The sequence below is a fragment of the Corvus kubaryi genome, unplaced genomic scaffold, assembly GCF_017639235.1.
Source record: "Corvus kubaryi isolate FWS band 111438036 unplaced genomic scaffold, C.kubaryi_AGA036_p1.0 split3-73, whole genome shotgun sequence".
NCBI classification, from domain to species: Eukaryota; Metazoa; Chordata; class Aves; order Passeriformes; family Corvidae; genus Corvus; species Corvus kubaryi.
The window spans coordinates 45,083,595-45,095,857 of NW_024582091.1; the positions used below are offsets into that span (position 1 = coordinate 45,083,595).

General features: G+C 38.9%; 1 protein-coding gene across 5 annotated transcripts in view; it reads left to right on the forward strand.

Moving 5' to 3' along the window:
- UTRN (utrophin) overlaps positions 1–12,263 on the forward strand; it is a 357,859-nt gene that overhangs the window by 150,889 nt on the left and 194,707 nt on the right. For all 5 annotated transcript variants that reach the window (XM_042017303.1, XM_042017301.1, XM_042017304.1 and 2 more), the window contains 3 exons: positions 1,972–2,177; positions 3,682–3,836; positions 9,178–9,367. In XM_042017303.1, coding sequence (XP_041873237.1) covers positions 1,972–2,177; positions 3,682–3,836; positions 9,178–9,367 — 551 coding nt within the window. The remainder of the gene's footprint in view (positions 1–1,971; positions 2,178–3,681; positions 3,837–9,177; positions 9,368–12,263) is intronic.

Sequence of the window (12,263 nt, forward strand, 5' to 3'; positions counted from 1 at the left end):
GTAGATACTTTCGATGTGTGTGAAGATTTTCTGCCTGTCATAAAACATGAAAAAAAAAATGAAGGTTTTGTTACTACTGACATTTGTTAAGGACAGTTTGCTCTTTGAAGAAAAGTGAAGCTCAGGTCTGCTTTATGCACCTCGTTGTTTAAACACTGAGTATATACAGACACTAAATATTTATCAGAATATACTGATGTCCTACAACCTTCTGTGAGTCTGCTCTGTCTCATTAGACAAAGCGTAACTATGCAAATGCATAGGAGCAAAGAAAAGCTCTGGGACACTGGGAATTTTAAAAACAGTCTAATCAAGAATCCTTTCCAATCCTTCTCCCTGTGATAGCAGACTGGTGCCCATGACAACTCTTTCTAGGAACTTACCTCTTGAACCCACTGAATCCCGAGGCTACCAGGAATGTCCTTATTTTTCTGTCCTGTTTTGCTGGAGATAGAAAAAAGAGTAAATATGTCAGCAGTGTAGAGAGTAAGGTTCATTAATAAGAAAAAGTATATAAATAAGTATTTGTTCTATAATAGTAATGCTACTATGTAAATGTCAAATATCTATGCTTAAAAATTGATCCACAAGCTGCCTGTGGGTTGAAATGGATGAATCTGTATTGCACAAATTATTAGGTTTGTCCACCAGCATGGTGGAGTGATATTTACTCTGACAGGTGGGCTTTGCTGCCACAGTCTTTGAGAGCTTTGTGGAACTACACAGAATATTGTTGAATGTATTAAAGTTAAGAGATTTTTCTCAAGCAGATGAAGCACAATGGCTTTGTATAATTGCAAAAGGTTAAAAAAAAAGTAAAGTTCACTTAAATGGTTTCAGTTTAAGTACAACCTTTGACATTTTTGCTTCATGGAAAATTGAAGTGACTTGAGTGTCAAGCATGTTAATTTTCTAATAAAACTGCATACTTACTGTTAAAATAAATACATTCAATGTCTTACATACTGCCTACCTCTTACTGCTCAGAGTGGAGAGATGCGCAAGAAATCCAGCTTAGTTTTTTTGGTTTTGATTTTTTTGCATTTACTTTTTTACCACTCTTTTTTATTGCATTCTTTAGTGATATAATTTGTTCCCTATAACTGTCACATCAGGTAGTAGACAAACCTGTTTCCACCTCTATAATCTTTCAAATAATACACTTGCTTTAATGGTCTGTAAGTATCCAGGAAAATGTATGATGCCATGCATTTCTCTCCAAAGACAGATTCACTGCTTTTTGTAATGCACAATTTTTGTTCTAGGCTCTTACATTGTCTTTTTCACTCCTTGTTTATTAAAGGTTAAGTGTATTTATCCATCACCTAATTTAACTATTTATTGAGAGAGGAATGGAATACTTGAAGGAAGTGGGGTGTACTCAATAACTTCTCTGTTCTGCTATCTACTTAAGTCTTAGAAACCTGTGGTGGAATTAAATTGCCAAAGTAGGTTGTTACTGGAGTGTTTCTACCTTGGCCAAAATTGTAGTACAGGTGCCATGAGACTCTTTAACACACGATGGTCTGGAATGCTTAGTTTGCTTTGTACAAGCTATCTAAACAGTATTTGTTATTTATTTGTACTGGTTTAAGTTACAAATGCACAAAGATGACTTGCTGGTCCTATCACCCTAAAATTGTGCTCCTTGGAGCTCTGCTGCTTGTGTGTCTCTGCAGTGCATTTTCCCACATGTGCGTACTTAAAAAGTAAATAATGCCTTTGAAATATTCTAGAAATAATAGTTGTTACTTGTATGCTGACCTGCTTAAACAAGAGGAAGCCAAACACCTGAATTTTTCATTTGCTTCCGTGAGTGTCAACTACATGGGGAGCTGAAGTACTGAATATGGAGACTATTGTGTTTGAGAATGAGTTATATTATTGGCTTTTGTCCTGAAAATTAAGAGGTAGTTATGGCTACTTGTTCATTTGCCTCATATTTTGCATGTTTTGTGTTGTCCTCCCCAGTGGAGAAGCTGAAGAACCAGTGGGACAACACCCAGCACAGCGTGGAGGTGCGGCAGCAGCAGCTGAAGTACATGCTGACAGACAGCCTGCAGTGGCATGAGCAGAGGCAGGAGATGGAGCACCTCATGGAGCAGTGCGAGCTCCGTCTGCGAATGCTCCTGCAGGCCCCAAAAGAGATGCTTGCCAAACAGATTGCAGAGAGCAAAGTAAGGCCACTTATGCCTATTTTTTTTCCATACCAGATTCCTCAGTCCTGATTCCTGTGTAATGCTATTGGATTCAATTGATGAGTGAATATGCAATTTAGTTGTTGTACTATTTTCTGTCTCTTTTTGGGCATGATGTTCTTAGTTGTCTATATTTTTCAATATATCAGATTTCCCAAGAATCACATTCTGGGAGGTAAACAGGTGGCATGCGTGCATGTGTGTCTTTGAAAACTTACCTGAAATGAGTATAATATAGCATCAAAGAAATGATATTATGTAAAGAGCTTGAACCCCAGACCAGTTAAAGTTTAATGCTACTGCCACAGAATTGACTTCATAGAAGTATTTAACAGTAGCTTAGGAATGGGCTAAGGTATTTAAAATTGTCCTGAATTTCACTTCTGATGGGTAGCCAGGCATATCCAATGCTCTTTTTTTTTTTTTGGATTCCGTGCAATCTTTGATGCTTTTTATATCATGTCAAGCGTGCTGCGATAAATCTGTAAGTCTGGTGCTCTTTGTCCTGGTGGCTATCAGAAAAAGGGCAGGCTGTAGGCGGCACAGTATGAGAACTAAAGACACAAAGCAGTGAGGAGAGGCTCTAATTAGTGCAGTATTTAGAACAGGCATATCATAGAGTTTTAAAAAGTATGTGCATATATGTTTACACACATATATATTCATGAAGGGGCAATGTAGGGGTACAGTTGGGTGTGGAAAGAGGCAGGGAGTATGACTGTGAGAGTTGCTTACCAATCCATAGCTATTTAAGTACACAGTAAAGTTGTGTGCTTTTCACAACTATCTGACTTGTGTCTCTCTCTACATGAGCAGGGAAATAGAAACTGATTGTTAGGTCTACTTTGTTTTCTTAAGTGAAAGCAGGCCCATGCCCAAAGAGAAAGCTACAGAGGCCATAATATGCAACTGCATATGTATATATGGAAATATTATTTTTCATTTAGAAATAATCTTGAGTTTAGATTCTCTAAAGTCAAGGTACATTACAATTACCCTACAATAAACAAACGCTTCTAATATATTTTCTTAATTTTAAACAAACAAAAACCAAAAAAACCCAAAAAAACCCAAACCAAAAAACCCCAAAGAATGAAATCAAATTCTCAGAGTGCTCATTTCATTTATGCTACTTTTAGATGCCGCTTATATTGCTATTTTAATAATTCAAACTTATTCATGCTACTCAAAATACAGAAGTATTTTTATTTCTGTTGCCAGTAGAATATAAAAGAGGATTTCTCTAACCTCTGGTGGTTCAGGCAAATACAACTTTTTTGCACCTATTTCTGTTTTGATTAGTTTGTTATCAGGACACTTAATATCTGTAGATTTTCTCTTTAAGATTTTACTTCTGGCTGAAAAACATGCACATTTTGCTTTTTAGAAAAGAGGAAAAAATGAGTTGTTTATAATATGTGATAAAATGCATAATATGAGAAATAGTCTGATTTTAATCTGTCTCATTTGGAATTGCTTTTAGCTGTTAGTACAGGATTTGCATAGAGGTGACATCACAGTAGCAGCATTCAATGATCTTTCTAATAAACTACTTCGAGAGTATCGTGATGATGACTCAAGGAAGGTGAAGGAAACCACTGACCAAATGAACACTTGCTGGGTTAATCTGAACCAAAGGTAATTACAGGATTTCACTCTACCTGTAGCAGCTGGTGTGTTAAACTTGCATTCTGTGTATATGTGTGTATTGTAGTCTCTTCTCTGCGTGCTTTAGTGCAGCATTTAGGGCTGCTGTGGATAATTAGTTAATTGCAGTCAAGCTCTTTTGGTGATTGAAATTCCCACAGTTCACAATGGAAAGCTTCTGTATGACTTCCCATTCATGTGGTATATTTTTAAGCAGAAAAAGAAGGGACTCATCATGTTTTGTTTCAGGTTTTCTTGTGGCTATTACTCTCTTAAGTGTCTTTGAAAGTTCCTCTCTTGTTCTTTATTGCTGGTATGATTTATGTATTTGTAGCTTGTTATTGTCATTTCTTTTCATAAGGCTGTAAGTGTTCAGCTTCATCTTTCCATGTATTAATTCATTATGGCCTTCCATCTAATGGAAACTTCCCCTGAATGGGGCTGTGCTTTGGGTTCTCAAGTGCAATCCTTCTAGTACTCCCACCTGGAAAATACTTGACCTGTAGGAACTGAGACTTAATTGAAACATCTTTCTATTCATCCTCTATTTAAGATGTATCTGCAGATATGTCACAATAAAAGGATTGTATTTTCCTATGCATAATTTTTTTCCTCTAGGGTAATCTAATTTCTGCAGAAATGTTTTTTAGTATATGGTATTGATAGACAATTAACATTTAGAATAGTGTCTGACTCTGAAATCTAAAACGCTATATGCATTGTGGTTAGAAGGAGAGAAGACAAAATTGATCCTCTGTATGTGGGAGTGGGGAAGATGACAGCTAAATTCTATATGTATATATGTGCCTGTGAAAGAAGCAGCTGCTTTTGGAATGGGATGTCAGTTACAGGAATGAAAAGCCTATTTAGTAAAGCTTATGGAGCTGATGTTCTCTTGAAGAGTGAGAGAAGGAGAACATTATAGAAACTGTGGAATTATAGAATGGTTTGAATTGGAAGGGGCCTTAAAGATCATCCAGTTCTAAGCCCCCTGTCATGAGCAGACCATGGTCCACTAGACCAGGCTGCTCAAAGCCCCATTCAGTCTGACCTTGGACACTTCCAGGGATGGGGTATTCACAGCTTCTCCTGTTCCAGTACTTCACCACCCTCAGAGTGAAGAATTTTTTCCTGGTTATCTAATTGAAATATGCCCTCTTTCAGTTTAGAGCCATTACTCTTGTCTTATCCTTACATGCCCTTGCAAAAAGTCCTTCTCCATCTTTCACATAGGCCCCCTTCAGGCTCTGCAAGGTTGCTTAAGGTCCCCTGGGAGCCTTTGTTTCTCCAGGCTGAACAACTCCTTTCAGCCTTTCCTGATAGGAGAGGTGCTCCAGTCCTCAGCATATCTTAGTGGTTCTCCTCTGGACCCGCTTCAAAGGTCCACATCCTTCTTATGTTGGGGCCTCAGTGCTGGCTGCAGCACTGGAGGTGGGGTCTCACCAGAGCAGAGCAGAGGGGCAGAATCCCCTCCCTCACCCTGCTGGCCATGCTGCTTTGGAGACAGCCCAGGACACAACTGGCTCTCTGGGCTGCAAGCACACATTACTGGGTGATGTCCAGCCTCTCACTCACCAGCACCCCCAAGTCTTTCTCAGCAGGACTATTCTCAGTAAGCAGGTAATGAAGGAAGCAGAGTAGAACATCATCTTATCCTTCCTTGGAGGAAAATGGTTCTTCTGTCATTTTGTGCTTTGCATGTGGCAGCTTGTTTCCTAGTTAATTAGAGGATGAAGGGAAACAGCTCCTTGTTGGATTAGCACTGACAGTAGACTAAAACTCTGTAATAGTCTCATTCACATTCAGACTTTGCAGTGTTTATGGCTAGAACTGGCATAAGACTGCCCACTACTCAGAGAAGGTGACCAGAAGGAAGAGCTCCTGCCTGGAAGCCTCTAATTATTTTTGAATCTGCTTAAAGTTTAAAATAATAAGCTACTGCATTTTGTTGTGTATAACTGAAGCTCCTCAATTATCACTGGGGCTACTCTTTGAAGTCTGCAGCCTAAGGAAGGTGAATATCTGCTTTGTTTATTAACTAGTGGCAGAATGTAAAGGACAACTCTAAGAGCCAGTTGGTAGCCAGTGTAACCCCATCTGAGCAACACGGTAGAATTAAAAGGGGAGAATGTGCAAAGAAAGCACCTTTTCAACAGGATGAAGGTTTTTATTTGCTTTAAATGCAAGAAATAGAAATAGCAGTGACAAGGCTTACTTTTTGTGGCAGATCTTGGGACATGCGGGGCTTGTACATAGAGTGGACATGTAGCCCTATGGCTTTTGTAAGGACAAATCTGTATTTATAGCATAATGCTTTAAAATACCAGTTTGTTCTCCTACTTGGAAGTTGTGGAAAGGGTCCTCAGTAACATCACCTGGAAGGATTGTGGTCCTGAACAGCACAAGAACAGGAAGATTGTAGCCATGGCATGTAAAGTCAAGGAGCTTATTTTAAAACTGTTGGCATTAAGAGATTGAAGCTCCCCAGCTTGACATTGTGTAAATCAGATACTTTGCCCAGTGGCTATTTGTGTTCCATTTTTATACTCTGGGGTGAAACTATAGTCATTCTAAATGTTTGTGCTGCCTTGGTAATGGATTATAGTTGCTTTCTGTACTGTCTCAGATGTTAGTTTCTGAATTTCTTTTGGTCACACACATGCATTGCAAATTTTTAGTTTAAATCTGAAAAAATAATTGTATAGAACAGAAACCTGAAACAGAGCCATGAAAACTTAAGTAATAGAATAACTTTTTTTTTCCTTGGGTGTGTCTTTGCCAATAGAATCTGCATGGACTTTCTCCACTCTCACTGTATTAAGTTAGCTGCATTTGAAAATAATTCTCTAGCTTCTCCTCAAATTTAGTTCTTGCATCCTGGAAGATGTACAGATCCTATGTCTGTTGAGGCTGCTCTAATGGTATCAGAATTATTTGAAAGTCTGAGTTACATTTTTATAGCATGGGCTAGTTGTTAATCTGCAGTACAGAATTCTCCATTTTCTATTTTATGTTTGAGGCCTTTACTAGAAGGGGATGAAAGTATTTCCATCTGCTCTGTAGAAGTGTTGCTCGCTACTGCTATGGATGTCCTCTTTAAAAACACTCTTAGAATATTAGTTCTAAATTTGTACGTATTTAGTGAAAGGATTGTTTTTCAGCTTTAATTCAAATGTATGGCAGCAGTGGGACGGTAATAGGATTTAATTCTTTCCTTAAAGTTCAACCAAGCAGAAAGCTTGAGAAATTAAAACTAGGATGAACACAATATTCTTCAGTGAAGGTTGTTAACTACAAAGTTTGGGTTGTCTCGATTTGTATCTAGTACATCAGTACATAGACTTAGAGATCTGGGTCACTTAGTGTTTCATCCTTTGGAGCTGTTCTTTTTCTTTGAAGGTCACCTTTATTACCAGTCTGTTCTTCCTGTTGTCACTCCTGTTCTTCCACCTTTGGCCTTAACCCCCTGCTAGGGAAGAAAATCCCTGCAGAGGGAGAGGGTTTTGAAGTTAGAGCTCATAACTGCTTTTACTTTACGTTTTTCTCACAGTTCCTTGGTGTGCTGTAATTTTTTAGCTGGTGCTTATTATCTTTTCTGGACAATATCTACCCAACTACTTGTTATCCCTAGCATGGCTACTTATTATTTTTTCTCAAGACTGGGTGAAGCATACCAGCTGCAAGCGAGAAGCAAGAATGAAGGCTTCTTGCTCTTCTAGTCATTTGCTAATAGCCAAAACTTGGGCAAGCATAAAGTCAGGAATGATTCTTAGACTCTTATTTTGGATAAAGCAATTAATAACAAGTGACATACGTCCTGAGCTCCTAAAGTAGGGGTTGCAAATCCTTGTGCAAATTGTCTCTTAAAAATTAGTTAGGCTAAAACTTAGGAATGTGAGCCTGGCAGAATTGGGGTTGCATGAGGTTTCCTCACAGTCCTTGAAAGAAAACAGCTTTTACTTGTATCTGCCTCATCTGATGTGCTAGTTAACCAGGCTACTTGCTTTGAAATGTCAGTCTGAATGGTACTGAACACCCACTGCTTCTTTTCTAAAAGGAATATTTTAACTAGTATTGAAATTCGCAATTCCTTCATACTGCTGAGCAGTGCTTCTGCCACAGCATGAGGAGGAAAGAAAGCTGAAGTAGATGGGAGGATGCAGAAGACACAAGTTTGGGCCTGTCTGGAGAAATGTGGAAATACCAAATATTGAGTGTTTTGGTCTTGTCTGTCTTGAAATTAAATATCCCTTTGCCCCTAAAATCTTACTATACAGTTAGTGCTTGATGTGAAAATAAAATTGAACTTTCTACTTACGCACCAGCAGCACTCTAGCTGTTAGCTTTGCTAGAAGTTTCTCTACAGTGTGCTGGCGTGGGACAGCTTGTTTCTTTTGTCCTGATTTTGGGAGAAGGAATGCTGCATAATAACAGCCTCAAATAGATGAAATTTAGTTTTTGATGCTTTATTAATGTTGCTAATCAGAGCTTTTAAAGTTGCTGACTATAATAGTTTCTCATCTGGGTTTCATTTCAATCACAAGGAGACAGTACTGTTACGCAAAAGTGTAAGGTGATTTATTTCCTAGGAAATTGTTTGAAGTTGCTGATAAGTTAAAATATTTGGATTATGTTGTTATTACATGAAAAAATCCCCTTATGGACACAAATTTTAGTATTTTTATCAGTCAGAAATATTTTATATGACTGAAAATTTGGACTATATTCTGCCAGTCTTTTTTTAGATTTAAGTTTGTTGAGCATGGCTTGACTGTTATGATGGCAGTGTATTATTCTGTTTGTTTGAGTGATAGTGTTAAAAGTCTTGTCTTCTAGCAGAGAAGAACCAGGTATTTGACTTTTCATCCCTTAGCACTTTAACTCTTAAGAATTTATGGCAGTGTTTCTGCTCACTGTAAAAGAGGAACCAAAAATAGCCCAAGCACTCAGTGCTTCTACTCTGTGTGGGTTTTGTTGATAGGGAAAAGCCCATTTTTCACACATGGAAATACCATTTCTACCATTTGAGTTAGCATAAGTTCATGATGGTAATACTCTAAAAGGAAAATCTAGGTTTTTAATTAATAACTTAGTTTCTTCTGCATGCCTTTTTAAAAAGGTCAATGACATGTATAACCAGTTCAGGACATCTGTGGGTAGCTATAGATATACTAACCGGAGAAACAGTGATATAAATAGTGATAAAACAAGCTGTACAGATGTGTAGTTTCTTAGTAGAGATACCTTTCAGATTTCCTTTTAGTAGTTTCATTATGATGTATATAATGCTGTATGTTGTGGGGGAATATTCTGACACTTGTCTTGTTTTCAGAGCTGTCGATAGGCAGAATTTCTTGGAGACAGAGATGAAGACAGTTCAGGCCTCACACAAGGATCTGGAGAGCTTCCTCAAGTGGCTTCAAGAGGCAGAGACAACAGTTAATGTTTTGGCAGATGCATCCGAGCGTGAGAACACTGCTCAGGACAGTGTCTGCGTAAGGGAACTCAGAAAGCAAATGCAGGTGAGAAACTAAATAATACTGCTGTTATTCAGGCTTTCTTTCAATGGCAAATGTTAGAAAGAAGAGTTATCTACTTGCTTGGGGAAAGCTGCAGCCTATTGAAAGGTGTTTCCTGAAACAGTGTTTTAGGAGTCAGGTGTATGAAGGAAGCAGATTTGTCTTCCTAAAATTTGAAGTACATACTTTTGTGTATGTCCGTGGCACTGAGGGCTCTTAAATGTCCTTGGAGGGTACATTCAGGAGGTGTACGCTTGATTAAACCAAGTCACGTTGTGTGATTGTCCAACCGAACAATTTAATCTACTTCCCTCCAAGTAAAGCCCTCCTGGGCTGCATTGTCTCCTATTTCTGCTTGCCACCTTCCTCCTGCTTTCCCAGTAATCCAAGATGTTGTTGTGCTTGGATTACCTGTTCTCCTTCTCCTACTGCCCAGCAGCTCCCCAGCTGACCTTCCTTTCTTGTACAGGCCACAGACTGGAAATCTGAGAAACAACTGAGGAATTTAATTGACACCACTTACTAAATCCTGCACTTTGGGTTTGGATTAATGTCATCTGTGATCTAAGTGGGTTTGAGCAGCTTATAATGAAAAGATGTTGCTTTTAGTAATGCATGTAATAGTAATCTGAACATATCTAAGCTGAATTGAAATGAAACAAGACTGTTAGAAGTATCTGATAACAAACTATTCTCGTTAATTGTAATAAAGAGCACAGTATTTTGTGGCAGTTTGTATCTGTTGAAGATGACATGTCATCAATGTTCAAATGATTCTAGTCAGTCAGGTAACTTATCTATAGAGATGTGACTTTTTGTGATATGCTGAGACTGGTCTGTAGTGGTGACACTTAGAACTTAGTATTACGCTTTCTATTGGCAGCGCTCCCAACTACTGTAATGTAGTGGAGGTGGAAGAGCTAAAACAGGGCACAGGCAGCTAACAACAGAAGGCAGTGCTGTGTGTAAATAGAGTTATTTCTGCATTACCTTGCACTCTATGTAGTCAATCACACCAAGATACAACTGTTATTTCACAATTTGTTTGTTGGCTCATGTGAAGCACCATGAGTGTGGAAGGTTGTTTGCCATTCTTTGTTGTGCTGCAATCTGATTAAAATTGCATGAGTTGGGCTCTGTGAGGGGACAACTGTTGGGCAAGACTGCCTGCTGTGTGGAGGAGAAGGTCTATAACCAACTCATGACCATGCACATTGTCCTGGCTTGTAACAACTGAAAAGGCAGATGGAGGTGCTGGGGCATGACCTCCCCTGGTTCAGCATCCTGTAACTGGATATAGTCCATCTTTTTCTGAGACTGCTTCTACACACTGTGCACATGAAGTATCATCACTTAACTCACCCATGACCTTATATAATATTGTAAGCCTTTTCTGGGTACCCTAGGAAGTGAAGTAGAGCATGTCAAAGACTGTCATAATGACTTCCAGAATGAACTTTGTCTCCTACCACCATACAGTCTTACTTTAAATGTAAACGAAGACATTCATATAACGTCACTGACAAACCCTCCCAAATCACTGTTTATGTTTTCAAATATTTGTTGAACTTCTGAAAACAAAATGAAGCGCTAACACCTTGCTGCACCTCAAAATATCAAGCCCATTCCCTTGCAAGTTCTTGTTGTAATGCTAGATTTAGTTTAACAAGCTGCAGCTTTCCCTGGGAGCTCAGGGGAGCTGCTTAGGGCAGTGTGACCATTTCGCCCTCCCGTAGTCCGTTTTGGACTGCTCTGCAGTTTTGCTCCAGCAGCTATCACCGTTACAACCAGAGATGGTGAAGGAGGCGAGAACGGTCTCTCCATAAGGGATTAAGAGAATCTTTTAATAGTTACATCTTGTCCCGGCGATCCCCAGAGGCAGAGAGACCTCGTGATCCGGGCGCAGGCGGGTTTTGTCGGTGGAGTTGGGGTACTGGAACCAATAGCGAGAGCCTGAGGGAGTGGCCAGGGGCAAGGAACGGGAGGGGGCTGGGGGGGGAACAATGTGGGATAGGAAAAGCAATGGGTAAACAGATCACCACAAGTTCTTAAGCCGAATATCTGATTAAACAAAGATAATTTCCTGTTCTTCCTCTGTTATGTGATGTAAAATAACAGTGTTGTTCTCTTAGTGCTTTGTTGAATATATGAAGAAATATTGGTTTTAAGGGTAGTGGTTAAATGGTTTTAAGAAGAATGCAGGGATTATAACCTTCTCTGCTCTGTATGAAGATGTCTCTGTTCCTCAAGGCCTGTGCATTAAGTAAAATTTTACTATAAGTTTAAGGCGTGATAAATTCTAGATGAAATGAGCTGAACCAAGACAAAACATGATGGATTTGTTGTTGTTGCCATTGTTACACGTCATGCATTTTCAAAATAGGATCATCTGTTAAACTGGCATCTGGTAATCTGGGAGGACTATCCTCCATTACATTTTGGGCCTAACTTTTTTGGCTGCAGCTCAAGTCACTCTGCTGTGGAATCAGTGATCTGAGCACTTGAAGCCTTGTTTTGCCTTTCATTGTGATACCTGAGGCCAGCAACAGTACTGTGCAAATAATGCTGACTTTGAGTGTGGTAGCAATGTCTTTTCGAAAAGGAAAAATCCACGCTTGTGTCATCAGTCAGTTAAATTCATTCTCTCAGTATCTAAATGTTGTAGAAGTCTTTCCTTTCAGGTTAGTGCCAAAACACTACAGTCTGTGTTGGAAAATGTTTAGCAGTGACCTGAAAGAGATTAAAACCTAATTTAAAACAGGGATGCAGAAAATAAGGTAGGAAATAGTAAGAAGTAGTGCAATATATGTAAAGTCCTGTGCCTACAGATATGACGGCGTTCAAAATAATTCAAAGATTTTTTGTATTGTAAAAAAAAAAAGTCAGCATAAGTAGTGGC